General features: G+C 37.7%; 1 protein-coding gene across 1 annotated transcript in view; it reads right to left on the bottom strand.

The window, feature by feature from the left end:
- Nucleotides 1-332: 332 nt before the first annotated feature.
- The window catches only part of SH2B3 (SH2B adaptor protein 3), an 858,564-nt gene continuing 833,672 nt past the window's right edge, over nt 333-25,224 (bottom strand). Inside the window, exon 7 of the mRNA XM_044068623.1 lies at nt 333-2,224. Coding sequence (XP_043924558.1) covers nt 1,917-2,224 — 308 coding nt within the window. The 3' untranslated portion in view covers nt 333-1,916. The remainder of the gene's footprint in view (nt 2,225-25,224) is intronic.

Raw genomic sequence — 25,224 nt, forward strand, 5'->3', positions numbered from 1 at the left:
TTCTTCCTAACTTGCTGAAAACTAGTGAAAATGCTGCCAACTCTGAATCTCATACCCTGTTGCAGTGTAATACCACACACAGAAACACATGCGGAATTACTACGCGTTAACCTGGTATCTGATTAATGTTGTAGAACGTGCAGCCATTACTGCTTAGCAGGAATGCTACAAAAAACAGCCTGAGGTAAAGGTTATGTGGAAAGAAACACTATCTGTTTAGCTAAGTGACTTGTGCCTGAAAGTACTTAAAGAATTATTTACCCATAGACACACACATATGATATGCCTTGTGTGTGTAAAACTTAGATCATCTTTAGACAGGTCTATTATTATATTAATTCCTGTATCCAGAAAGAAACTATAATTATCATTAAACTAAATTTAAGATTAAAAATAAATATGGGTACACTACGAATTACATTAAAAAATGTTTAGTCAACAAGGTAATGCTTCCAAAACAAAACAGTATTAGTGTTAACACTTCATATTTACACCTTTTTCCTTTTCTTCTCATAGCTCGTAGAACATATGTTAAGCAAAATATGATTAAGGGTACAATGTTCCTTCTTTTGGATGGGGATGGCATGGCACTTACAGAATCAGAAATGCATACATTGTCTTAAAATCATATTCCCTGGCTCACTGGTAATACCCATCTAAACCAGAAACATGAACTTCAGAACCCATTTTTGTGTCACCATTTAAAAAGCTCTCAAGCTGTGTCCATTGTTGTTTGAAACTTGTCTAAATGTTATTAAACTCAGTACTGGGATTACTTTGTACATGGGATCAGTCTGGAGGTTTAGGTATGTCATAATGTTCCTCGACTTCACAGATGCAGCCTTACCTGTACTAGAATTGCACTTCAGTTTCTAGACCTTAAGGTACAGCAAAATAAGGTGGGAAAATCCAACATTCTACCAGCATATTAAATCTGATAATCAAATCAATAATTCAAGCAGTCACTGTTAATGACTTAAAACACCAGTGGCCAGTTAATCAGCAATTAAATAGAGAGAAATGAGACACTATTTTTTTACCAGTTACTTGTCACCTAGTAAACTACCTGTTTCACTTTAAAAGTCAGTATGAAATATAGCTTTATCTGCTAAAATCTTTACATGGTCACTGGTCAGACTCAAAACATTTCCTAAACACTTCAGTTACTAGAAGCATAACACAATGTTTTGACTATTGCTAGAGATCTTATCAATTAAAGGGTGATGAGGCTTCTGTTTATTTGCTAATAAAGCTTTGAGGCATACCATAACTTGGTATAAGAATTATTAATGCCAGACAACATGCACTGAAAGGAAAGGGGCAGAAAGTTTAAAAACTAAACCATTTCTTGGATTAAGAACAGGTCACAGGAAAACAGCTCCAAAGGAAGACATCAAGAAATTATGGGCTAATGCATAAACAACTGACTGTTTACTCTTGGACCACTTATTTATCACAATTTTAAAATATGTTTGGGGTGAACACAACTGATCTTAAAAATGTCAAGTTTTTCAAGCCAAATATGGTGAAATTATGTGCTTGAGAACAAGGAAAATCACAGCATCTAAAATGTTGGGCTTTTGACAAACTACTCTTGTATCAATGCACAAGCCAGTAGCTGTAGACTCTCGGGCAAGCTCAAAGAAATTAAGTCTGTCAGGAGAAGAGGGAAAGCAAAGCCTGAAGGTAATGAAATCTTTAAGCAGGCCCTTTAACAGGCCTAATAAAAAGAAAGAACACTCATGTTGGAGTGAACATTTCAAATACTTCTTCTGGAATTAACCCCTTAAAAAAAGTTTACATTCATTGTTATCTTCTGAAGCCCAAATGGATTTCATGAAGTTTGGAAGCAGGCCTGCAATCAAACTGCATTCCAACAATCTGTTTTTGCGTAAACAGTACTTTTTCTTGTTTTGTCAGAGAACTGTGTACTGGTTGTCAATAGCACGGACACGTCTCCTGTTTGGAGAGTCCAGTTCATAATCTGAGTCTCGCCTATGCTGTGCTTGTACACCTACTGACTCACTGCGACGAAGGTTACTAGAAAACTCTTCACGAGCTGGCAAAAGGTGGAATATCTGCTCTTGTTGTGACCTGGAATGAAAGCTTTCTACAGCGTTGATTCTAGAGCAGGCAGGTGGGGTGACTTGAGCAAGGCTGGGTTCAGAATTCCAGCGGTGAATTGTGAAAGGGCACAGCAGTGTGTTACTTGATGGAACTTGACCTAAAAATAAAGGAAACATGTTTTATTATTTCAGACTACAATTACTGAAGCTTTTATTATCACTGTATACATTTATTTCTAACAACTAGGCAAAAAAAAAATCAAAAGAGCATTATGACATTTTTGTGCCACATAAAATCAAATATACCTTTTCAGAGATGGAATTGAAACAGAAAGAAAAATGATGCCATATTACCTCCAATTACATTTAACAGCAGAACAGTCTTTATTAAGTGATAAGTTTCCAATGTCTTATACAAATACATTTGAAGCTGTACACATTTTTTTGTTTACCTTGTGCTCAGATCACCTCTCAGTTTACTTTTTTCACCTTTCTGTTTAGACTTTTTTCTACATCTGCTATTTCAATAAACTTCTTTAGTTCCACCACAATAGGGCCATCTTTTTTAAACTAACAAAGACCACAATCTTCATCCTCCTAGTCTAAGTGCAAACTAATAGCAAAAACAATACTCAGGGGTATTCACCAAACTGCTTAATTAAGAGTCCACAAGTTTACATAATTACATTAGCAGCTGAAGATGTTAGCTTTTAATAAATTTATTCCTTGGATGTAAGATGTGACTTCCTGTCACCAGTTTTGATCATTAGTTCTGTTCACCAAGATATCACTTTACTATTAATTCAAGAACTAAACCAAACGCCCATATTATGGAGACAGCAGAATGCTTCTCACCCAGAACTAGCCCATTTTTTTTCAAATAAATGTTTTATTATTCTTCCACACTGTATACATACGAGTTTGACTAATGTAGATTCCAGTAATTATAAAGATAGTATAAAACAAAACATCACTGAGACTGTACAACAACCATAAAGCAAGTAGATAAAACAAGCACGTTAACAAAACTATGTACACTATTATACATCAACTGCTACAAAACCAGCTGATAAAAATAAAATCATGTTGCCAAGTCACAAGACCGAAGTGATTTGAAATTTGACATAGACATCCATATAACAATACCATAAAGGATTTAATTTAATTACCTAGCTATTCATAACTTGTTAAGGCAAACTATTTATCAGCCTAGTTTATTCTTTTAATATGTATTTAAGGACAAGGTTCCAATATTTCTGATAATAACAGCACTTATTAGTATTGTTATAAGCTTATGAGAGGATACATATTTGATTGCCATATTTCTGAAGCCTTTCCAAGAAAGTTTGGAGTAGTCTAACCAATTCTGGGTAACATAAAGTTTAACTAATGCAAAAAGAGTAATTAAGATATATAGTTTTTGCTTAGATAGTTTTTGGTTAGTGATGTGAAGAATAGCAAACTCCCAAGACAATATTGATTTTTCATAGCCCATTTTCTCTAGCCTTACCCTAAGAGAACACCAATGTTTGTGTGTGTACTTACAGTTCCACAGAATATGCAGCAAATCAGCCTTGGGAAGTGAGCAGCATGGGCAGGATGATGATATTTTGGGATTAAAACAAGTATAACTGGAGTACAGTACGCTTTATTATTAATCATTAGTTGTGTTTAAATTAGATTTTTGAATGAGGTCAACTTAAGAGTGGACTCAATAGCTTGAGATTTCAGCTCATCTGTGAAGTCCTTACTCATTACATTCCAATACTTAGAGTATAACAGAGATTATTGATATTTAATGGAGGTGATTAATTTATAGATGTTAGAGAGCATTTTTTTGTTTTTGGAGGATAAGGTTTTAAGTAATGTTATGCTAGTACTATGATCTGATTTGTTTATATTTGGTATTTTTATTATTGCAGGTAAAAGGTCTCTGATTCGTCTTAAAATTATAGTATAACCTTTATGTGAACTGAGAGCTAAGCTAACTTCTTTAAGAGATTTCTCTCTGTATTTGTACATATCCCTTAAACTATAATCTTTAATAAGTGGGTATTTGTCTAAATTTATCACATTATTATTTAGTTTAATATTTGCGTTTAAAAGAAATAGCCCATTTTTCACTGTCTATTGCTCGCTAGCTAAAATTACACTACTTCTAAATTCCTGCCTCTCTAAAAAAAAAAAAAAAAAAAAACAAACATTTGGGTAAAGCACTCAGAGGACACTGCCCAGGCTCCACATTTAAATTACTTGGGAACAAGAGTTCTTCCCTGCATGTGTTCAGATGCCTCCATCATTGAAAACTAGCCAGACTAACCCCTTTTGTTTGTACAAAGTGAGCACATCTGCCTGTCATCAGAATCCCTTGTTTGACATTTACTGCACTTTAGCACTGGATAAATAGAAATCGACGCATAAGGTTTATAAATTTGACCATTATGCTGATTGTAAGTCATGGGATTTGGTGTATTTAGCTATCTGTTGTAAATGTTCATCTTTCTATGTAGGGAAGATGAACAGAACTTTGCATGAGAGGGTTAGGGAAAATCTTTATGCTTTCAATAAGGAATATGAGACCAATGCATTAGCACGGCATGTGTTGAATCATGACCGTTCCCATAAGTTTAAATTCTTGGTGTTAGAACTAATGAATAAGAGTCTGAGGCTAGGTAATTCTAAGAACCATACAGAACAGGCTGAGATGAGATGGGTCATTAGGTTACAGGCAGACAAGGGACATGGGCTTAACAATAAGATCTTCCTTAAACCCTCTTCACTTGCTAGACCATTGAAGCATTTAGTTAATGTTTTTGATTCTTAGTTGACTAAATATAGACAGATATTTATGTAGATGTTTTTAAGTGTACATTGTTTATTAATAGCAGGATGTTATATATACTGTTTTTACATTAGGGCGTTTTATAATATGAAGGTCACTTTAAATGGTTTTAATGAACTAATTAGTCCAGTGTTGCCATTGGCCACATACTGCTATTTAAGTGAGTGACTTCATCTGCTTTTTAATGTCTGAAGAAGTGTTTGATGAAACAATGTGAAAGCGCTTATATCTGCTGGTTTTATTGCTTTCATTAAAAGTGTTTACTGCCTCAACTGTGGTGCTACCTCTGGATTTTGTTTTACATATTTTGGACTGTGTTTATTCAGAGGTGCTTTGTCCTCCAGCTACCGTTTTTTCTACATATTATTATTTAGTTTAATATTTGCGTTTAAAAGAAATAGCCCATTTTTTCACTGTTTATTGCTCGCTAGCTAAAATTAGTCTACTTCTATATTCCTGCCTCTCCAAAAACCAAACATTTGGGTAAAACAGTCAAAGAGAACATTGGCTGGGCTCCACATTTAGATTAGTTGGGAACAAGAGTTCTTCCCTACATGTGTTCAGCTGCCTCAGTCATTGAAAACTAGGGAGACTAACCCCTTTTGTTTGTACAAAGTGAGCACATCTGTTGTCTTCAGAATCCTTTGTTTGAAGTTTACTGCACTTTAGCACTGGATGAATAGAAATCAATTTCTACTCATGCTTTAAAGTAATTATTACCAACTGAAACAACTACATATGAGAATGCTTTTAACAGGAAGCAGCAATTGTGTACTGCAAAACTGTTTTCAAATGGCAGCTTATTTCTCAATGGTATCCGCGGTGGCACAGCGGTAGCATTGTCACCTCACAGCAAGAGGTTCTCCCGTTCGATTCTCGGCTTGGCTTGGGAGTGCCTTATGTGTGGAGTCTGCATGTCCTCCCTGCGGTTGGGTAGCATCTGAAAGACATGCGTGCATAAATGGGTGTGCCTTCGTTGAAGGTTGGGAGTCGAGCTGGCACCTCGGCGTTTCGTAAAAATCTACTGCCAATCATTAGCGGACTGGAGTTCCGCTGTGGTGACCTCTTACCGGGAAAAAGCCGAAAGACAAACAACAACAACAACATAGTATTAACTCAAAAGTCATGCAATTTCGGTCTGAGGGAATAAAAAAGGTGTGCACTTTTATTAGTTTGTCTACTGAGTCTATAGTAATCCTCCTAGAAGGCAGTGCAGGGGTGGTGGGTGCAGAAAACATAATTGGGGGCTATTCTCTGCTTGGAAATATTTATGGCTAGAAGAGTGTTTAGCTGTTCAGGATGCTTTCTGATCAGACTAAATATTTATAACTAAAAGCGTGTTTAACTGTTCAGGGTGCTTTCTGATAAGACTGTATTATGGATTTGGCTTCTCTTGGAAAGTACAATGGAACACTTTACTAGTGTGGGGTTGGTATAATGGTTAAGGTGTTTACCTTACAGACACAAGGTTCAAGGTTCGATTCTTACATGGGGTAATTGGCTAGGCTTAAAATGGCCCACAAGGGCAGCTAGCCTAGTACTAACCTATGAAACTAGTGTGCATCATGGATTTAAACCAATTTTACTTATTTAGAATGTGTTAACTGGGTCTGTGGGATGGTTCTGGGATCCTTTACAGGTAGACGTGCGATGAAGGAAAGTAATAATTGTGTACATATATATATATATATATATATATATATATATATATATGTGTGTGTGTGTGTGTATGTATATATATATATATATATATATATATATATATATATATATATATATATATATATATATATATACATACATACATATATATGTGTGTGTGCATATGTATGTATACACGCATAATCTGAATTACGTGCAGACGTACATTAAGAGGACTACAAATGTACAAGGAAAGTGTAGTTAGGCTTCATATGCAAGAAGATATACAATAACTTCTTGAATTATCCTAATAATAACTTGATTTGTAAGTGGATGTACTTAAATACATGCAAACATGCAATGAATGGAATATTCAGTTTACAATGAAGGTACAGCATGAAAAACAAACAAGGAAAATGACACAACACACATAGAAAGAGTCTGATAAGTGATAATCTTGGTGGGAAAAAGTTAGTAGATTAACTTCTATATACGAGTGGATTAAACACTGTAGCGGGAGGGAGGGTGTAAAAAGTAGAAGACAGCAGGAAAGAGACCGAGAGACAGGAAGGGTGGTGAATCCTGAGATATTGAGATGTTGACAGATGTAATACGGAGGACTAAGCACAAGCTCAGAGTTTTAGGGGGTGAGGGGTAAGAGTATGGGGAAAGGGAAGTTCGAAAAGATAAGGAGCAGGAGGTGATATAAGAATGGAAGAAAATTATTACTATTATAAAGTGATGGGATTTATACTACTGCATTATATACCATTTGGGGTAGCTGTGAGAAAGGACTGCATTTTAGAATACAAGGGAAGGTGGGGGTGACGTTAGCCATTGTCTCTGTGACAACGATACTAACTGCTGTCCAGTAGGTGCTTATTTGTATCTAGTAGTCAATTTCACTTCTAAGAGTTTTTTTTAATAGCTTTATTGAATCATTACTTGTGACCTAGGCAAATTTACATTTATAAAAAAATAATCAAACTGTATTAACAAGTTCATGTTTACAAATATTACGCTTCATGTATATTGCTGCATAACCTAAGCAACATTACACAAATTAATCAATTCCAGCCCCCTTTTCTTGTTTTAAACACGAAACATCTCTTTAAAACCATCATTTACAACATAGGCAATCATACGTTTATATAAATGAAAACAAACCACACTGACAGAATCCTAGTTGCAAGCATTTTACATCACAAACCATAGTGACACACTCCCACTTGCAAACATTACATATCACTTATAATCTACCCAATCATTTTCATTCAAACATTATGTAGCTCATTTAAGTCCTGCCTTCTTTTAAACCTCTTTCCTCCTCTGTATGTATTGTTCCCACAATTCCCATTTTCCCTAAGTAGTTTGCTCCCACCCTTTTCTTAGGATCTCAATTCCAGTTGTTTTATTCACTACTTCTAGTATAATTGGTTTAGATTTTGATTTCCATTTTCTAGTAATTGCTTTTTTAGCAGCCACCATAATTAGAAACAACAAGGCTTACCATGTCTAGGCAATTCCGATTCTGTATCAAAGTTCAGAAAAATCATCTCCCTCGTCACACCAATCTGCCCACCCAGCATCTTTGACAGTGAATCTTTAAAGTCTGCCAACTCACTGCACTCCCAGAATATATGTTACAATTACCTCTTTCTTCCCAGTCACATCTCCAAAATTTGCTGGCTACTTGAGGAAAAATTCTCTGGAGGCTACCTGAGGTATAAAAATATCTATGTAAACATCTCCAAGCAAAAATCCTAAATCTTCTAGATTCTGTTGCCTATTTGGGAGACACACATACATACTCCTATTGTTTCTTTGTGAATTACTCATCCAGTCTCTCTTCTCAATCCTTTCTAAACTTCTCTGATTGATTCTTACAGTTATCATGCAATATTTTATATGTTCTACTAATTATTCCTTTTTTAATGTCAGCTTCTGTTCTAGAGTCTACTAAAAACTCTACCAGTGCTGGTCTTTCATTTAGGGCCCCCTATTTCTTTCTCTTTGCTTATACTCTGACATCAATCCTTGATAGGGAAGGCAATCTCTAACCTGCAGTCCAAATAAATTCTTGGTATCTTCCCATTCTATCATCTTTCCCTCTCTAGTTATTTGCTCCCAATACCTTGGTTCCTTTGCCAGTCTTCTCCAATAAATTCCAGCTCCTTCTTGCCTACTGTCTATACCTTTAACTGCACTCATCCCTACAGACAGAATCTCCTTTCTCCATTTCCGTGTTGGCTTAGTTCTTAGAATACATTCTACTACTTTATAGACATGATATTCTGTATGATTACTGTCATTCTCCTTAAAGGCCTGAATCTAAAATCCCAGTCTCTCCTTGTTTCTTGAGCTTCCCTTCTGTTTCATTATTATCCCTTTTTACTTTGAATTATAGTTTACTGCTTGTGCTATGTATTGGAGCCTTAACTGCGTAGTTCTGAACTACTCCTTCAAATCGGGTAATCCCAATCCGCCCTGTTCCACTGGAATAATCAGTTTATCCCACTTGACTCTTACTTCTCCCCCTCCCAGATAAAAGTCCTTCAGCTGTTTATTAACTGCTATCCATAACTTCTCCCCTGGATGATAAAAATATGCCTGGCATGTGTATAAGACTAATGGGACTAAAACATTTTAATTGCTTGTATCTTACTATCCATACCCATATAACAAAGCTTCCATCTTCTCAGTTTTTGTGTTATCTTTTGTTTAGTCTCTTCCCACATATCCTTAGCTGCCACACCATAAACATTTTTAATCCATACTCCTAAATATTTCATTTTATCATGCCCCCATAAATATGGATATTGCTGAACCAGTTCATATGTGGGTACATAATTTACTGCTGTTGCCCTTGTTTTAGCTTCATTTTGCATCCTGAAAAGATATGAAACTGTCTCAAAACGTTCCACAACACTGTAATGTCTCTTTCTGGTGTTGTCAGGTATAAAATAATACCATCTGCAAACACAGTCAGCTTTTCTTGACTACCATACCAATAATATCCTTGAATTTCTGAGTCCCTTATTTTCTCTGCCACTGGTTCTAAATATACTGCAAATAACAAAGGGGAAAGAGGACACCCCTGCCTGGTTCCTCTGCTCAAGCAGAAATTATCAGAGAGGACCCCACCCACTTTAAATTTCACCTCCAATCCCTCAAATAGCCTCTTACTTAATCAATCTTATATTTTTTTTCAGGAAATGCAAATGCTTCCATTGCCCTACTCATAAAGTCCCAGCTTACTCTGTCAAATACTTTCCCTGCATCAAGACCCAACAACAACAATGGTATTCACTTACATTCTGCGTCCCTCTGGATCATCAATGTTCTGTTAATGTTGTCAAATGTTTGCCTCCCCTCCACAAAACTACAATGATCCCTATCTATCAATTTTGGCATTACTTTTGCAATTCTTTTAGCCATTACAGACACGAACAACACTTTATAATCATAGTTTAGTACTGAAATGGGCCTGTATGAAGCTGGATCTGATGGATCTATTACACCTACCATTGCTTTCTTCCAGGATGCTGATACTTCTCCTCTTAAAATAATGTTAAACAAAACCTTCCAGATATTTATCAGTCTTTTCCCTGCTAGCTTCCAAACTTCCACTATGATACCATCTATTCCTGAGGACTTTCCAGTAGATTGGTTGTACAACACAATTTTTATCTCATCTCCTCCTACCCTAGCTATTAGTAATTCAGCCTCGTGTACATCTAATCATAGCATTTTTAATTCTTCCATAAACATTTCCATTTGCATCTTTTCCTGATTTCCATATTTCTCTGTTTTATACAGACTTTCATAGAATTTCCAAAATATGTTAATACCTATATAGGATCCCTAAGCTTGGCAACAGCCCTTTCTACTTTCTGTTGCCCGAGTCGTTGTGCTAAAAATTTTTGTGCTCTAGTGTTATTATCAAAAGCAGTTAATTAACAGCGATCTTTCTAAACTTGTGTATATTATTGAGGTAATCCCTTATTTTCAGCTTAGCATTCTGCAGTCCATCCTCTTCTTGTTCTTTGAGATTCCCCCTATTCAGCAATACTTTAACATTTGTCAGTCTCTCTAAATAATTCTTCTTACTTCTTAACCATAGCTCCCTTCCTTTTACTTCCACCCCAATTTTATCCCACTCCCTAGCTATATTTTCAGAAGTAATATTTATCCTCTTGAATAGCTCCTGAATAATCTCCACTACCCATTCTTAAATTCCTCTCTTTTCAACAGATAGGTGGGAAAAGTGCAAGTGTCTCATTTTTATTTCATTACCTTGTGTTTTTATTTTAGTTATTATTGGTGCATGATCTGAAAAGTTATTGGGTGCATATCAAGGCCTTCAACTAAATGCACATGCTCCTGTGAAATGTAAATTGTGTATAGTATAAGCCAGTATTTATATCTTGGGGAATAATATGTAAATTCACTCTGAACTTCTGTTACTGAATTCACATCTTCCATGCCAAATATCTTCATAAAGTTCTTCAAAAATCTACCCTCATTTGATATACTTTCCATTATGGCCTCCCCAGACACATCTACACTCCTGCAAAACAAATTTCAGTCCCCACCTATAAGTAATATTCCTTAGTGAAAACTGATTATTTCTCCCAGAATTTTCTTAAGCTCTATTAACAGCAGTTTTATGTGGAATATAAATACTTGCAAGTGTAATCCTTTTCCCTTGCCAGTAGCCCAAGCAATACAAATCTGCCATGATTATCTTTTTATCCTCTTCTATCAATATTGGAGCTCCTCTTGCAATTAATGTAAGTACTCCTCTTTTCCTTTGTCCCAGATATTCTGCAGAATAACCAACCTGAAAACCTTTCTTTATCGAATTCACAAGTTCAGGTTTTTCCAAGTGTGTCTCCGGTAACATAGCTATTTGCACTCTACATTTTTAATACAGTTCACTATTCTTTCTTTGTTGCATTTATCTGTGAAACCATTTACATTTAAAGACATTCCAGAAAGCATCACTGTATTAAAACGTTATTATTCCCACCTTTTGTGTATAATACCTTTTTTGTTAAATGCCTAGTTCCAGCTTTTGTGTTACAAGCATACACTGTTTGGCAGGTTCATAATGTCATAGGGTCATAGATTAGTAGTAGGCTAACTGCCCTTGTGGGCCATTTTAAGCCTAGCCAATTAACCCATGTGAGAACCAAACCCTGTACCTTGTGTCTGTAAAGCAAGTATCTTAACAATTATGCCAACCTCTCTTTTATATATATATATATATATATATATATATATATATATATATATATATGTATGTATGTATGTATGTATGTATGTATATATATATATATATATATATATATATATATATATATGGTTCCACTTCATATACACGAATTGCTGGAATATCGAATTTCAGCAATTTGTGTCCATGAAGCCGAAACCTCAAAATAACAAAAGTGCATAATCGCGAATAGAACTATGTTGAATTCGTGGCTATGCATTTACGTTATCCTACGGAAGTGTTCGGCTGGGTTGGTGTCTGCAGTTTAAGGTGAGTGAGTGTGCGTGAGTGTTTTTGTAACTTGTAAGAGTGGGTTAGGGTAGGGAGGTGGAGGTATGCGTGTGTGTGTGTGTGTGTGTTGGCTGCGTGTTTTTTTTTTTTTTTTACTGTTTGTGTGATCTCGGAGTTAGTATATACAAGTTGGGGGGTGTGGAGGGTGGAGGGTGCAGGGGGGCGTGCCCCCCTGCATTTGTGTAGTATAGGTGTGTGTTTGTGTGGTGTTGTGTTGTATGTCATTGTTTTGTGGTGTGGGTGTTATGGTTTGTGTGTTGTGCGCTGTATGCTGTGCGTTCGATGTTGTGGTTTTGTGAATGTGAGGTGTTGGTGTTTTGATGGTTTTGGCTTTATACTGTCAAAATGCTGAAATTTGATATTTCAGCATTTCAGCAATATGAAGTGAAAACCATATATATATAAATATATATATATATATATATATATATATATATATATATATATATCTTTGTTTCTTATCATAACCATTTGAGCCTATGTCACATCTTACAAAACTTTCTGTCTTATTCAAAGCCCTCAAAAAAAAAAAACCCAAAAACAAACACCCAGTGCGCCCCTAATGCCTATTAATTTAATACTAACAAACATAACTATGTAGATCTTAAAAGAGGTTCATAGGCTGGTACTAGGCTATCGGCCCTAAGGCCTATACAAGCCTAGCCATAACAATTCCCTGGCTATTTCTTCCCACACTATTTACTTCCCTGGACCCCTGTCTAGCAGGGCGACTGACGTGATCCCTGGGGTGAATTTCCTTTCTCCCATCCAATCATCAAGGTTCCTTTTGAAGAGGGCCAAAGAGGTGCTCTGCTTGACATGTATGGGCAGTCTATTCCAGAGCCTGGGGAGTCTCTGGGTTAGGAACCTATCCCTCCAGCATGTTTTGTTTATTGTGATGACAAGGTTTACATTCCTGGAGCGTGTGGCTCTGAGGGATTGGGATTTCTTTAAGTGTAGCATGTCCAACAGCTCTGGGTTTGACATGGCCTTTATGTTAAGCAGAGATCGCCTTGGAGCAGACGATATGCGACAGAGTATAGCTGGCGTTTTTTAAGGCGGTCAGCATAGGGCATCTGCTTTAGGCCTGTGATTCTTTTAGTGAGGTATTTCTGCAGCCTTTCCAGTTGTTGCAGATGTCTTGAGAGGTACATACCAAATGGGGTGTTGTATTCTATAATGGGTCTAATGAGGGATGAGTACAGTGGGACAATGACCTCCTTTTTTCTGGATGGAAAGCCCTTAGTGATGAGGTGTGCCACATAGAAGGATTTCTTGACTGTTGTGGTGATGTGGTTATTGAAGGTGAGACCACTGTCCACCTGTGTTCCTAAGTCTCTTATCACACTTTTGGTGTTTAGTGTACTGCCACCTATGTGGTAATTCACGTGTACATGTTTTTTTCCCCAAAGGGGATAACTATACATTTCTTGGCATTGAGCTTGAGCCCATGGCTCTGGCACCAAGCATCTGTTTCTGTAAGGCCCTTTTGCAGAGTATTGACATAATTTGGGGATTCAATAATGGCTCCCAGTTTGCAGTCATCTGAGAGCTTTGTTAGCCAGAGTCCCTTAGTGTTGGCCTGTACTTCAGATAAGTACATGCCAAACAAGAGAGGTCCCAGGACTAAACCCTGAGGTACTTCACTTGTCTGGAGCTAGATTTGGAGTCAGCTACTTTTACAGTGTGGGTTCTGTCAGTAAGCCAGTTGGCAACCCATCGAGTGATGCAGGGATTATTGTCCAGCTTAGTAAGTTTATCTATGATAACAGAGTGGGGGATGGTGTCAAAGGCCTTGGCGAGGTCCAGATAGGCTGTGTGGACTGCCTTACCCTTGTCCACGGCTTTGGAGACTGATTAGAAGAAGTCAATCAGGTTCAGGAGACAAGAGCGGCCCTTCACGAACCCAAACTGTGTGGGATCCAGTGTTTTAAAGTTGCCAATATCTTTGTTTATAAGTTCCATGATAACACGTTCCACAGCCTTGCAGATCAGGCTCATCAGACTGATGGGGTAGTAGTTCCCGGGATCCAAGTTGGATCCCCCCTTGTGGAGTGGGATAACCGTAGCTGTGCGCCACTCAGTGGGCATGAAGCCTGAGGTGAGGGTATAATTAAACATGATACTTAGGTGAGGTGCCAGTTTATTTTGTAGTTCATGTAGTACACAGCCCGGGATGTCATCTGGTCCCATGGATGCTGTATTCTTAGCTTTGGAGAGTGCATTCGTTTTTTTACCTGTGTGGCAGTTATTACCAGAATTTGGCAATCTTCCAGTATTGAGATGGGCCACTTAGGGGGTGAGAGGGGGGTGAAGTTGGCACTGAATCGATCTGCCAGGATACTGGCAATATCCTTGGGATCAGTATATTTAATGCCATTCTGTTGTAGCTCAGAGCAGATCTGAGCATTGCCATTTAGATCCTTGACATAGTTATAGAATGCCTTGTGGTTGTCTTTGGAATCTTTGGCAATTTTATTTTTGTAACTAGCTTTGGAGGATTTTATGAGGGATCTCAGCTTCTTACTGAGGCTGGTAAGGGAGTTTTTTGCATCCTGGGATTTTCCTCTTTTCTGCAACAGTTTCTTCCTTTTGTTGTAAAGTTTGTTTATGGCAGGGGACCGCCAGATTGGCTTCCTTCTTTTGGAGGAGAGCATCTTGGTTCTATTTGGGATGGCACAATTCATGCATGAGTGGATGTGCTTGTACAGTGCCTTAGTGTAGGACTCAGCAGTCGAACTTTCAGTTCCCATCTGCATGGGTGTCATGAAATTTGTAACTTCTGACTTGAGTAGCATGAAGTTGGCATTGGAGAAGTTTTTTATGGAGGTTTCCTTACTGGGGGTGGGGGTGAGATGCGGATGTTAAGGGTGATTAGCTTATGGTCTGATCTCACCAACGAGGGGGTGACCATAGGTGTGGAGCATCGATTTCCCATGTTGGTAATGACCAGGTCTAGGATATTGGAGCCCCTGGTGGGACTATGGATTAGGTGATCCAGGGCACTGGAATTTATGAATTCCAAGAATCGTTGGGCAAAGGTGCTGGTATACGAGTAGTTTTCCCAGTTAATGGCAGGGTAGCTGAAATCACCCAGTATTAGGGTGTTTGGTTGTATATTAATATTTTCCAGTTTGTTTAGAAAGGTGTAGTTAGAATCCTGGGGCATAGTGGGGGATCTGTAGCAAGCTGCAACTTGGATTGCAGTCTTACCTATTGTTAGTTGCACCTGGAGAATTTCAGACGCATTGTGTTGGGCAACTAACCTGGTGGTGAGAATATCCTTGGTGAATATGGACACTCCTCCAACTTTAGTGTTTCGATCCTGGTTTGGTGGCTGAAAAGTGTGGTAAGAGTTGTAGCCTGGTATTGCAGGGGTGCTATCTGGAGCCTTGAACCAGGTCTCAGTTACTGCACAGATATCGATGTTCTCCATTTTTAGGAGTGCCTCAAGAGAGTGCATTTTGAGGTTTAGACTTCTAGCATTGAGTAGCATTACCTTCATATTTTGCATGCTTGTACCTGTTATGGTGGTGGTTTTGTCTTTTGAACTTTGCCTAAAAAAGGCACTATATGGGTGGTAAGAGCCTTTGCCAGTAACCTGAATCCCAGGGGTGACAAGTGCAGACCATCTCTGGCAAACCATCTTGGTCTGTTGATCATGTCGTCCCAGGCAGACAGATACTGGATCACCTTGAATGACACCATAAGCTTAGCCAATTGTTGAAATATTGAAGTTTTACCCTCCTAACAGGAAGAAATGCCCCAAACTGACAGCCACACTCACAAACTTGAGTTAACCTAAAAGAAAGGTTATCCATGCTAAGAGGCATCATGTAGCCTGTGCTCCTACTAAGTGCTAACTGGTTTTATCTTATCTTTATAGCTCTCCCAGCTGGGAAAATCCCTGAATGCTTTCAGAGAACACTATCTTTTAGCCAGTTTCTCTTCTCTTTTTTCCCCCAGTTAATCACACTCCACCAGTCTGTAACCAATTTCTCTTATCAGATTGTCTCCATGGAGGCATGAAAACCAGACAACCAAATTCTCATTATCAGATTTTATCCATGGAGACATGAGAACCAGACAGTCAATTTCTGTTTGTCATTTTGTTTCCGTGGAGACATAAGGGCCAGATACAGAATTGCTACTAAGCATACATTCACTTGCTAGGAAAAAGCCTCATAATAATCAATATTATTTTTCTTTTACTTGCTTTCTCTTAAAAACTGTTACTAAATCAGTCTACGGTCCGTCATCCGGCCATTCCCCCATGCAAGAATAAAGAAAAAGCACATTATTTTTTCTTTTGTCTTGCCCTTTTAATCAGGCTTTTTTTTTACACTGCAGTGGCTACATTTCTTAAAAATGAACAAGAAAAAAGAGAGAGGGGAAAAAGAAAGGAAAAACAAAACAGCCATACATATTTACAGTCCCCATTACACTTAAAAATAACTGAGAAAACTTTACTTTATAGCATGCAAAGAAAACCATACACCACAAAAATAGTACTATTAAGGAAAAAAATGTTTTCTTTACTTAATGTTAACTTTCTCCCCTCTCCTCCCTTCCCCAAAGCATTTTTCCAAACATTAATGACATGAAGTAGGGCATATACTTTAGAGTCCCCCACAAGTCCAACAAATTCTGAAAAAGTCCAATATTTTCAGATTTTCTTGTTCTGTCATATTTCACTAATATTATTATTGCATTTTAATCCCACATTAAGTTACTCATTTTATTACTGTTCATTTCCATCTCCCAAATCCTGTCTCTGGTTCATTTCCAATGTACTCTCGATTCTTCTAGACAACTATCATGCTCCCTTCCTTCTCTCCAACATTTTCCACTGAAACAGTAGAAAAGGTTTCACAGGTACAGTCTCTCTGTTTTCTGTATTACCCAAACAAGAAGCAGAATCTCCTTCTGTTTCATAGCTCACTTTTTGTTAGACAAACTTTTGTATTTCCTCCTTAACATGTACTTCAATAAAACATGATTTTGTCCTTCCAGGGACAAATCCTTAAAGACAGCTGGGTACAGCAGTTTAAATCTCACACCTGTGTCTCGACATTCCCTGAATACTGGAATGAATTTACTCTCTTCTGCCTGGTGTATAATGAATAATCATTCTCCACAAACACTTTGCTCTCTCCCACTTTTAGCATTGTGTCCTTCTGCCACAGTTTTGTCAGAATCAACTCCTTCTGCTGGTAGGATTGCATTTTTACTATTAAAGGTCTAGGTTACTTTTTCATAGCCAAGTTTGAAGCATACACATGATGTGCCCTTTCAGCTAACAAATCCAGCTGTGGAATACCACTCCAGTTGTTTATTTGTGCTTGCATAAAATTAATCCAATCTGTTCCTTCCAGCTTCTCTGGTAGAAACATCTCATCCTGAGCAGTCTCATATTCAGCCAGCCTTTTCTTCATTTCAACCTCTGATTTTTGCAGCTTTATCACCTCATCTGCATATCTGTTTAAAAGATGTTTTCCATTTTTCCAGCCTTTTTTTGTTTGTGCAGATACACTCCATCAGTGTTTTGTTTATTTTAACCAGGTGTGTGTGCAATAGTCTTATATCTTCCTGGAAGTTAGTGGAAGTCATGTTTGGAGGTTGCATTGCTTTTTTCTGAACAGCTGCAGAACTTTCCCCAGTCAGTGTTTCTTCTTCACTTTTTGTAGTTGATTTTTTCCAGGTGCTCTTTATTTCTTCTTTCCTGGCACCCAGGCAGTACACTTACTAGCCAGTTACTGAAATATATCCATAAACTCAAACATCTACTGTCCCTCTCTGTTGAGTTTCTTTTTTCACACTGGGAAAGCTAGAGTTAAATTACTTAATGAGCAGCCGTCTTTGAAGTCTACTTCTAAGAGGTTTTTGTACATTAAACAAGTACAATCTGTAAAAAGGAGGAAACTCCAAAAGTGTACAAATTTAAGGGAAATTAAAAAAAAATACAGATCACAAATATGAAGTGTAGCAGATATCACAGAAGGCTGAAAAAGCTTGGATAAAGGAAATAAAGTCTAACTTTGTTAATAATGAACATTTACATAGGATGTTTATTTCTTTGGAACCGAATTACATGAATGTATCTGCTAGGATTATAAAAACTGACTCACCTGTTTTACAGTTTTGGAATAAGCATGACAGAAAAAAAAGTTGCTTCAACCCTTCCCCAGCTCCTGAACTGGAATCTAGTGCTGCAGTACAGTCAGAATATTTGGAAATATATGTCAGCTTCCATAATGGTGTACCCAACCTAGTCTCCCCACCCCCAGTATGTATCTGGATAATGCCCATTTTCACTATTGCAGTATGAAATAGTTCTGAAATGACAGGCTTAAGAAAAAAATATAAATATACCAGTTTGAAAAATAAAAATAAATTCTAGTACATCTTACTGCCCAAAATACATCATTTTAAGTTGCTCTCTTTGGCATATATAGCATATGCCCGGCTACACCCATGCTTAATGGTGACATGATTGATATTAACAAAGATTTTTCTGAGGAAGAAGATGCATATGGTCTCCTGTGAATATAAATTGTTTTGCATGGTTAAATCAGATAGTCAAACATTTTTAATGAGATTCTGTTAAATTATCAACACAAAGTCACTCATCACAAATTAAAAGCTGCCAAGCCCCCATCGTTTGCCTTTTCACTAATCCTTCGTAAAGGCATTTTGAAGACTTAACACAGAGTATATTTTAGGAGACTGATATAACTCTATAATTTGTTATTCTTTTTTAGAAAGACTTTACATGTGTGAGAAGAATTTTATACAAGAGGGTTATTTATTTAGTTTTTGTTTTACCAAGACTGTGTATATGTGAAATGAATGTTTACACTGGTTCTACCTCTCACTTTTGACTTGCAACATGTATGTGGCTTTGGTAACTGGTAAGTCTATTAAGAAAGTACTTTCATATTATGCCCTTTACTCAGATAATGAAATGAAGGTATATGATGTACTAGCAAAGAAAATGCTCCATGGGGAGCTGGGGTGTGGAAACTGCTACTGAATATGATCATGTACCACAGTTGTGATCCATTACGCAACTGTCATGCTAGAACCACTGTGAGTGATAAAGGTATGATGTTTTTATCACTGTATCTAAGAAAACTTCCCATATTTATAAGTGGGCCTGTTATACTGTTTATTATGGTTTTCAATATGCATCATTTGATGCAATGTTTAGAAAGCCATGTCAAATTCATAAAATACATCTTCTGATCTTCTGATATTAGGACTCCTCCCATTGCTTTTGGTGTTTTTAAGTTTAGGTGCCTAATGCTATGAGTAATATGTCAAAGCAAAAATGGCAAAAAAGAAAGTATCACTGTCTTAATTTTTTATGCCTCTTTACAATCCCTGACTCCTGCGGGCATGGGACTACATTTTCCTATTATAAATAAAAGAAGTTTTGGACAGAGGTCCTCTTTAAAGTCCAGTCTTTCAGGGCTATACCTTTTCAAAGCTGGAATGAGGCATCCTGGCCAGAGGGAGGGATCTATGATAAAATATGTCATCAGTCTGGATCCAGTACCACCCAAAATATTTGGCCACTAAGTGAGTTTTTAGGAAGCTTCATTCATTTTATCACATCACCTCCAACATAGAATTTTAGCTCTTTAACCACATTATCAAGGGGCATACACTTCTTTTAACTATACAGATATCACTTTTTTAGTTTCCTAGCCTCAAATTCCTATCTTTCTAATCTCATTTTCGGCACTTAATGTACACTAATACATATAACTGTGTTTGTAACATGACTGCATTAAACAAGTGTTATTTAAATATTGTACCACTGTATTTTGTTGCATGGAATTTATGTTATTTGAAATCCTTGCCATTCATATGTAACAAATGCACTGTATGTCTGATTTTATCACTGGCTATGACAGAAATTTTAACATTTTTGATCAGTGCCCTACCCCAGTAAACAAGCAAATATAAATAAATAAATCAGGAATGAGAGGGTAACATTGCCTTCCCTGTCACAGCTTTACCTGCTCCAAATAAGGACTATGTAATTCATGCATGAATGTGAATACATTCTAAAATCAGGGAAAAGACAGGTTTGTTATGCACCGCTCACTTCTGTTAAGCTCAAGCCTCACATAAAATCATTAACAACAGCCAGCAGCCACCAAAGAACAGACGAAGGAACTAAAAAGAGCTTTAAAACATATTCAAACACTTATTTCAGCCTTTTTTGGATGACTCAAGTGTTTGAATATGTTTTAAAGGTCCTACTTCCCCTATCACTGTCCTGTAGTGGCCAGTCTCTGTGGGGTAGTGGCAAATGTGTTACAGCTTTCAAAGCTGAAAAACAGTTAATGCTGCTACATTTTTTCCTCAGAAATTTGTAGTATATAGGAGAATGTTAAGCTCCACACACTACAAAGAATTATGATCAGGTGTTTACAACAGTAACTCTCCTTGTTTGTTCTCAACATGGATGTCAAGATTCACCTCTCAAGCTTTGCTCTTGAATTTCTTGGCATCCATGTCACTAATCCATAACAAGCTGGTTATGATCGGGAGGGGGGGGGGTAATTATAATCCTCTATGTTGTTATTTAAAGGCAAAATAAAATATCAAAGCAGTCTGGGTGCTGTTTCCACAGTTATAGATGTAGAATATGCTTAGTTGGGACTTCATGAAAGAACATGCCTTTAATCCAAGTCTATGTTTTTCTTTCCAGTGGTTTCCTGATCCTTCTGGGTTAGGGCTAATCCACTGCTGAATAGGGAAAAAAACTGCCTTTTCCCTTTGTAAGAACTAGTACCTTTCTCATGCTGAAGAAAGATGGACAGTAGAGATCCATTATACATCTGTTTGGTCTAAAAAGACTTATGAGGTATGGGAATTTCGGACGGTCACTGTTTTCTCAGGAGGCCCAAAACATGATTACAGATATGAAAGATACTTACTGGCACATTAAAGTGTTCAAACCTTTTAAAATGTTCCTTAGACATCAAGTGAGAAGTCAGTATTCCAGTTTAGTGTTTCTCATGTTCAGACTGGCATTTGGCATTGTGGTGTTCCATATCTGTAGCCCTGGCAGTGACAGCTTTTTTTTTTTTTTTTGGCTGAAAGAAATTTAACAACATTCACATTTTCCTTAACTGGAACACTGCCTAATGCAGCTGTAGTCTCAGGACCAGCTGGAATATCTGAATTTGTTGGAGACCATATCTGTTTTCCCTGAGTTCTCAATCAATGAGAAGAAATCATATATTTTGCGGTCTTCCTTGGGGCTGTACTGAGAGAGAAACAGTCTTCTTCGAGAAGGATGTATTCAGGCAAATGGCTTCTTGTTTTCAGTAGACCAAGAAACAGCACTTTATGTTGGCTGGATACTGTCTCAGGATTCCAGGGCATAGACTGGCCAGCATGTTGATGGCAAGCCTGGTAACAGATAAGGAAGATCCAGGTTTGGATACGATCTTTTCCCATAAGACCCATTTCATGACAGTGTAATTTGTGGGACAATAGGCGTACACACTGTGGATTATGAGTGACAGCTGAATTCCAGTGGGTGCTTTCCCTACAGATGACCTGGAAGATTAAGCAAAGGTGTCATTTTTGCAATGAGCAACAGGATTTTGGACAGCTGTCAGGAGGAAGTCTCCCTTTAATAGACAGGTTTGTCAATCATGTTAAAATATATGGAATTCTTGCTTGGCAAAAATATTTCAGTTATCCTTTAGGCTGCATACCAATGATGCAAATGCTAAGTGAGTGCAAAACCCATTCTTTACAAATGAGTTCACTACAGAGGAAAATGTCCTTTTCCCTGAGGTGCAGCAACCTTGGGAGTGATTACAGTAACAGGGTGCATGGTGCAAGCTTTCCACCTATACAGGGAATGTGGGGAACATGATGCCACAATCAAAACAGGACTACAAATTCCAATTCAAATTATTTTTTCATATTGAATCAGAAATTAAATCAGTGTTATTTTGATGGGTAAAAAAGCACTCCATCTATTTTGGTACCTCACCCTGTCTTGTCAGCTTGTTTGACATAGATCTATGGAGTCACACATATTCCCATACCACTTACTGTTATGGCCATTCATGCCTTGCCAGTTCTTTCTCTCAGGCCAAGCCACCTTTCTCCAACTAAACCTGGGCAGTCTAGGTAATGGTCAGACTTCCTCTCTCTAGGACAGCCAGTCAGTCAATGTCTGAATTGCCTTTATTTTTCCCATTTAAACTGCTAGTATCAAGTCTGGTTTTCCTACTACCCAGCTCTCACTGTCTGGGGAATTCACAGACCACCAGGTCTTCCCCAACAAGAATGAATGGGATGTAGGCTCTCACATAGCCTGGGGACACCTGAGTCCTGCCCTGGCAGAAAGAATGGATGCAATGGTTGCAGTTAGTAAAGTCATTGGGCAGGATCCCTTGGAGGAGGGGATAAAAAAAGGGATCTTAACCATTCTTAAAATGCCACAGCAATAAGAACAGGAGTTCCAACCTACTCAGCTCCCTAGGCATCAGAGATAAACAGTTCTGAACTTTCAATAAATCCCTGTGTATTACTAGGAAGGCAGCACATTTCTGTCACATAATTCTGCTACAGACTGCACTAGCCTGCAGAAAGCCAAATTACTTGGTAGGAGTTGAAGCCAAGATCTAGGTATACCTAGTTCATTGCTCATGCAGATAAAGTCATGAGTATAGCCAGATGGTCAGGGATCAATCAGTGAAATGCGTGCTAAACAAGAGCAAGCTGAGGAGGGTGAGAGTGAGCAGAGCAAGCACTAGCTTACCTAGCCTAGAGGGAGCAATCCAGTCTAACATCTGCTGATGATAAGGGTACACAGCATGCAGCCTGGTGACCAGAAAAGTGTGCCTGGCTCTGTCAAACTGCAGTTGTAACATAGTCTTATGCTGGCGGTAGGGAATGCATGTACAGGACCAGGCATGCACCTGAAGAGAGAAAAGATGTAGCAGGGCTTCTGACTTTATGTGAGCATTTAGCTGTCAAGAGAGGAGCTTAGGATAAATTTAGGAAAAACTGGCCCATTACCAATTGTCTCTCACCACAAAATGGATGAGGTGGGGGATAACTGAATCTAAGGAGTGTCGGGGGGTTGGGTAGATGGACAGAAAATCCAAGAAAAAAAAAAAAAAAAAAAAAAAAAAAAAAACAGTACAACTAGGAGCACATATAGCATACTCATCTATTATTCTCCAAGGCCAGGTCTGCAAACTAAGGAAGAGAGTGCATATCTGCACAACACATCCTCCATATGCTTACCGCAATGCCACACTCTAATTCTTACAGACAATGTTAAACTGTGCAGATTTAGTCTCCAGTCCTGGTAGAGGGTTAAATCACTGCAAGTCTCTTGCACCTACTGGATGTTTCCATATGTCCTCTACTAAACTGCTTTTTGATCTATCATTTACTAGAACTTTACTACCAACACATTCTTTTTTAACATTTTTATTCAAAATTGTTTTAACTATTACTACGAACTACTGACGTTTCAAAGTCCATGAACCCTACTGTCCAACCCTTGCCTGCAGACTTTAATCTGTCCTGGACCCATTCACTCCTCCTCCATACTAACAGACTGTCCCATCCCTTCATCTCTACTGCAGCAATCAGTCCCTCTCTCTCACCAACCCCAATCTCTGGAACAGCATCCACAACTCTCACTGAGCACAATTTTCCATCTCATATTTAACTTTATATTAAGAATATTTAAAAATGAAAGCAAGCATCCACTACTTTCATGACATTATTAGAGCTATATCGAGTTCTGGAACGCTGCTTAATAATCTGCTCTGTGTTACTTAAAAGATCACGTGCAAAGGTTAAAAGTATAATGAAGTTACATATACACGTAAAGCTAGGTAACATCTTCATGGATGTAATCACTCTTTTGTAGAACAAGGCCCTTTTCCATGTTTTCATATTAAAATAATATTTTAAAACTCCTGCTGAACACAGAAGGCAGCCTTGAAAATCCCTGCCAATAAACTGTTGCATTTTACTGACAGGGATGCTTGCAGCATCTGTAATGTGGTACTCTCATGCATGGTAAACTCATGAAAACCAATGGCCATTTCCATGAAAAGTGAGAAGCCCCCTCCATTTCCTAACTGTCTTACAGAAACAAAAAAATAAAAACAATTCCTGAGAGAAAACAATAGTGAAGCAGTTAGATATTTGCCAAACTGTTAACTAACATTTTAATATTTAATAGAGGTGCAGTTATTTACCATTAAACAATTATTGCTTGCACCATTTGCACCATGATTACATCAGCATGTACTGTATGGATGTGATAATTAAGGCAGGATATTAGAAGGTGTTCACAGTACACTACATTGTTGAACAGGAGTTTTAAAATATTATTTAAAGCTGAAAACATGAAAAGAAACTTCCTTGTACTATGTAAGAGTGAGTGCCCTCATTAACATGCTGCCAGCGTTACAAGTACGTTTAATTTCACTAAATGGAAAACCATTACACATGATGATCCTTAATGCAAACACTATAATGTTGTTGATATAAATGTTGTTACTCTAATCGTGTCTTCATAGTTGTAATTTATATATTAATGTTCTAATACTTTGTTTTGTATATTCATGGGATGTGGTTATAACTGGTCATGGCTTGGATCAGTCCAACTACCTGGTTAAAAAAAATCATTTTAAACAATAAAGTAATTTCTTTCCTTCCTATAAGTGGATGGTTGGAGACAAACTCAAGCACTCATTCTCTACTTAAAAGAGAGAAGGTAGTACGCCAAACAGAGGGATGAAACATGCAGAAGGGCAGTAAGTACCTGCCTACTGGTGCTTAATGTAAATACATCCTTCTGTTAATATGGATGACAGCAAAGGGGGAAATACCTTCAAGTTGATTTGAAGCCCTAACCCCCCCCCCCCCAACTTTGTCAGCATCACACCAAAACCCACTACCTCAGGTTTCTTTCTGTGGCAGTGTGAGATTGTTAAAAGGCAAAACTCCAAAAAACCCGCTCTCTCTGGCACATAGATATGGTAAGTTATCAGAAGTAAGCAAACTGCAAAATGCTGGCGCGCGCACGCGCACACACACACACA

This window comes from Protopterus annectens, chromosome 4.part0, assembly GCF_019279795.1.
Source record: "Protopterus annectens isolate FY-2018-M chromosome 4.part0, PAN1.0, whole genome shotgun sequence".
NCBI classification, from domain to species: domain Eukaryota; kingdom Metazoa; phylum Chordata; order Ceratodontiformes; family Protopteridae; genus Protopterus; species Protopterus annectens.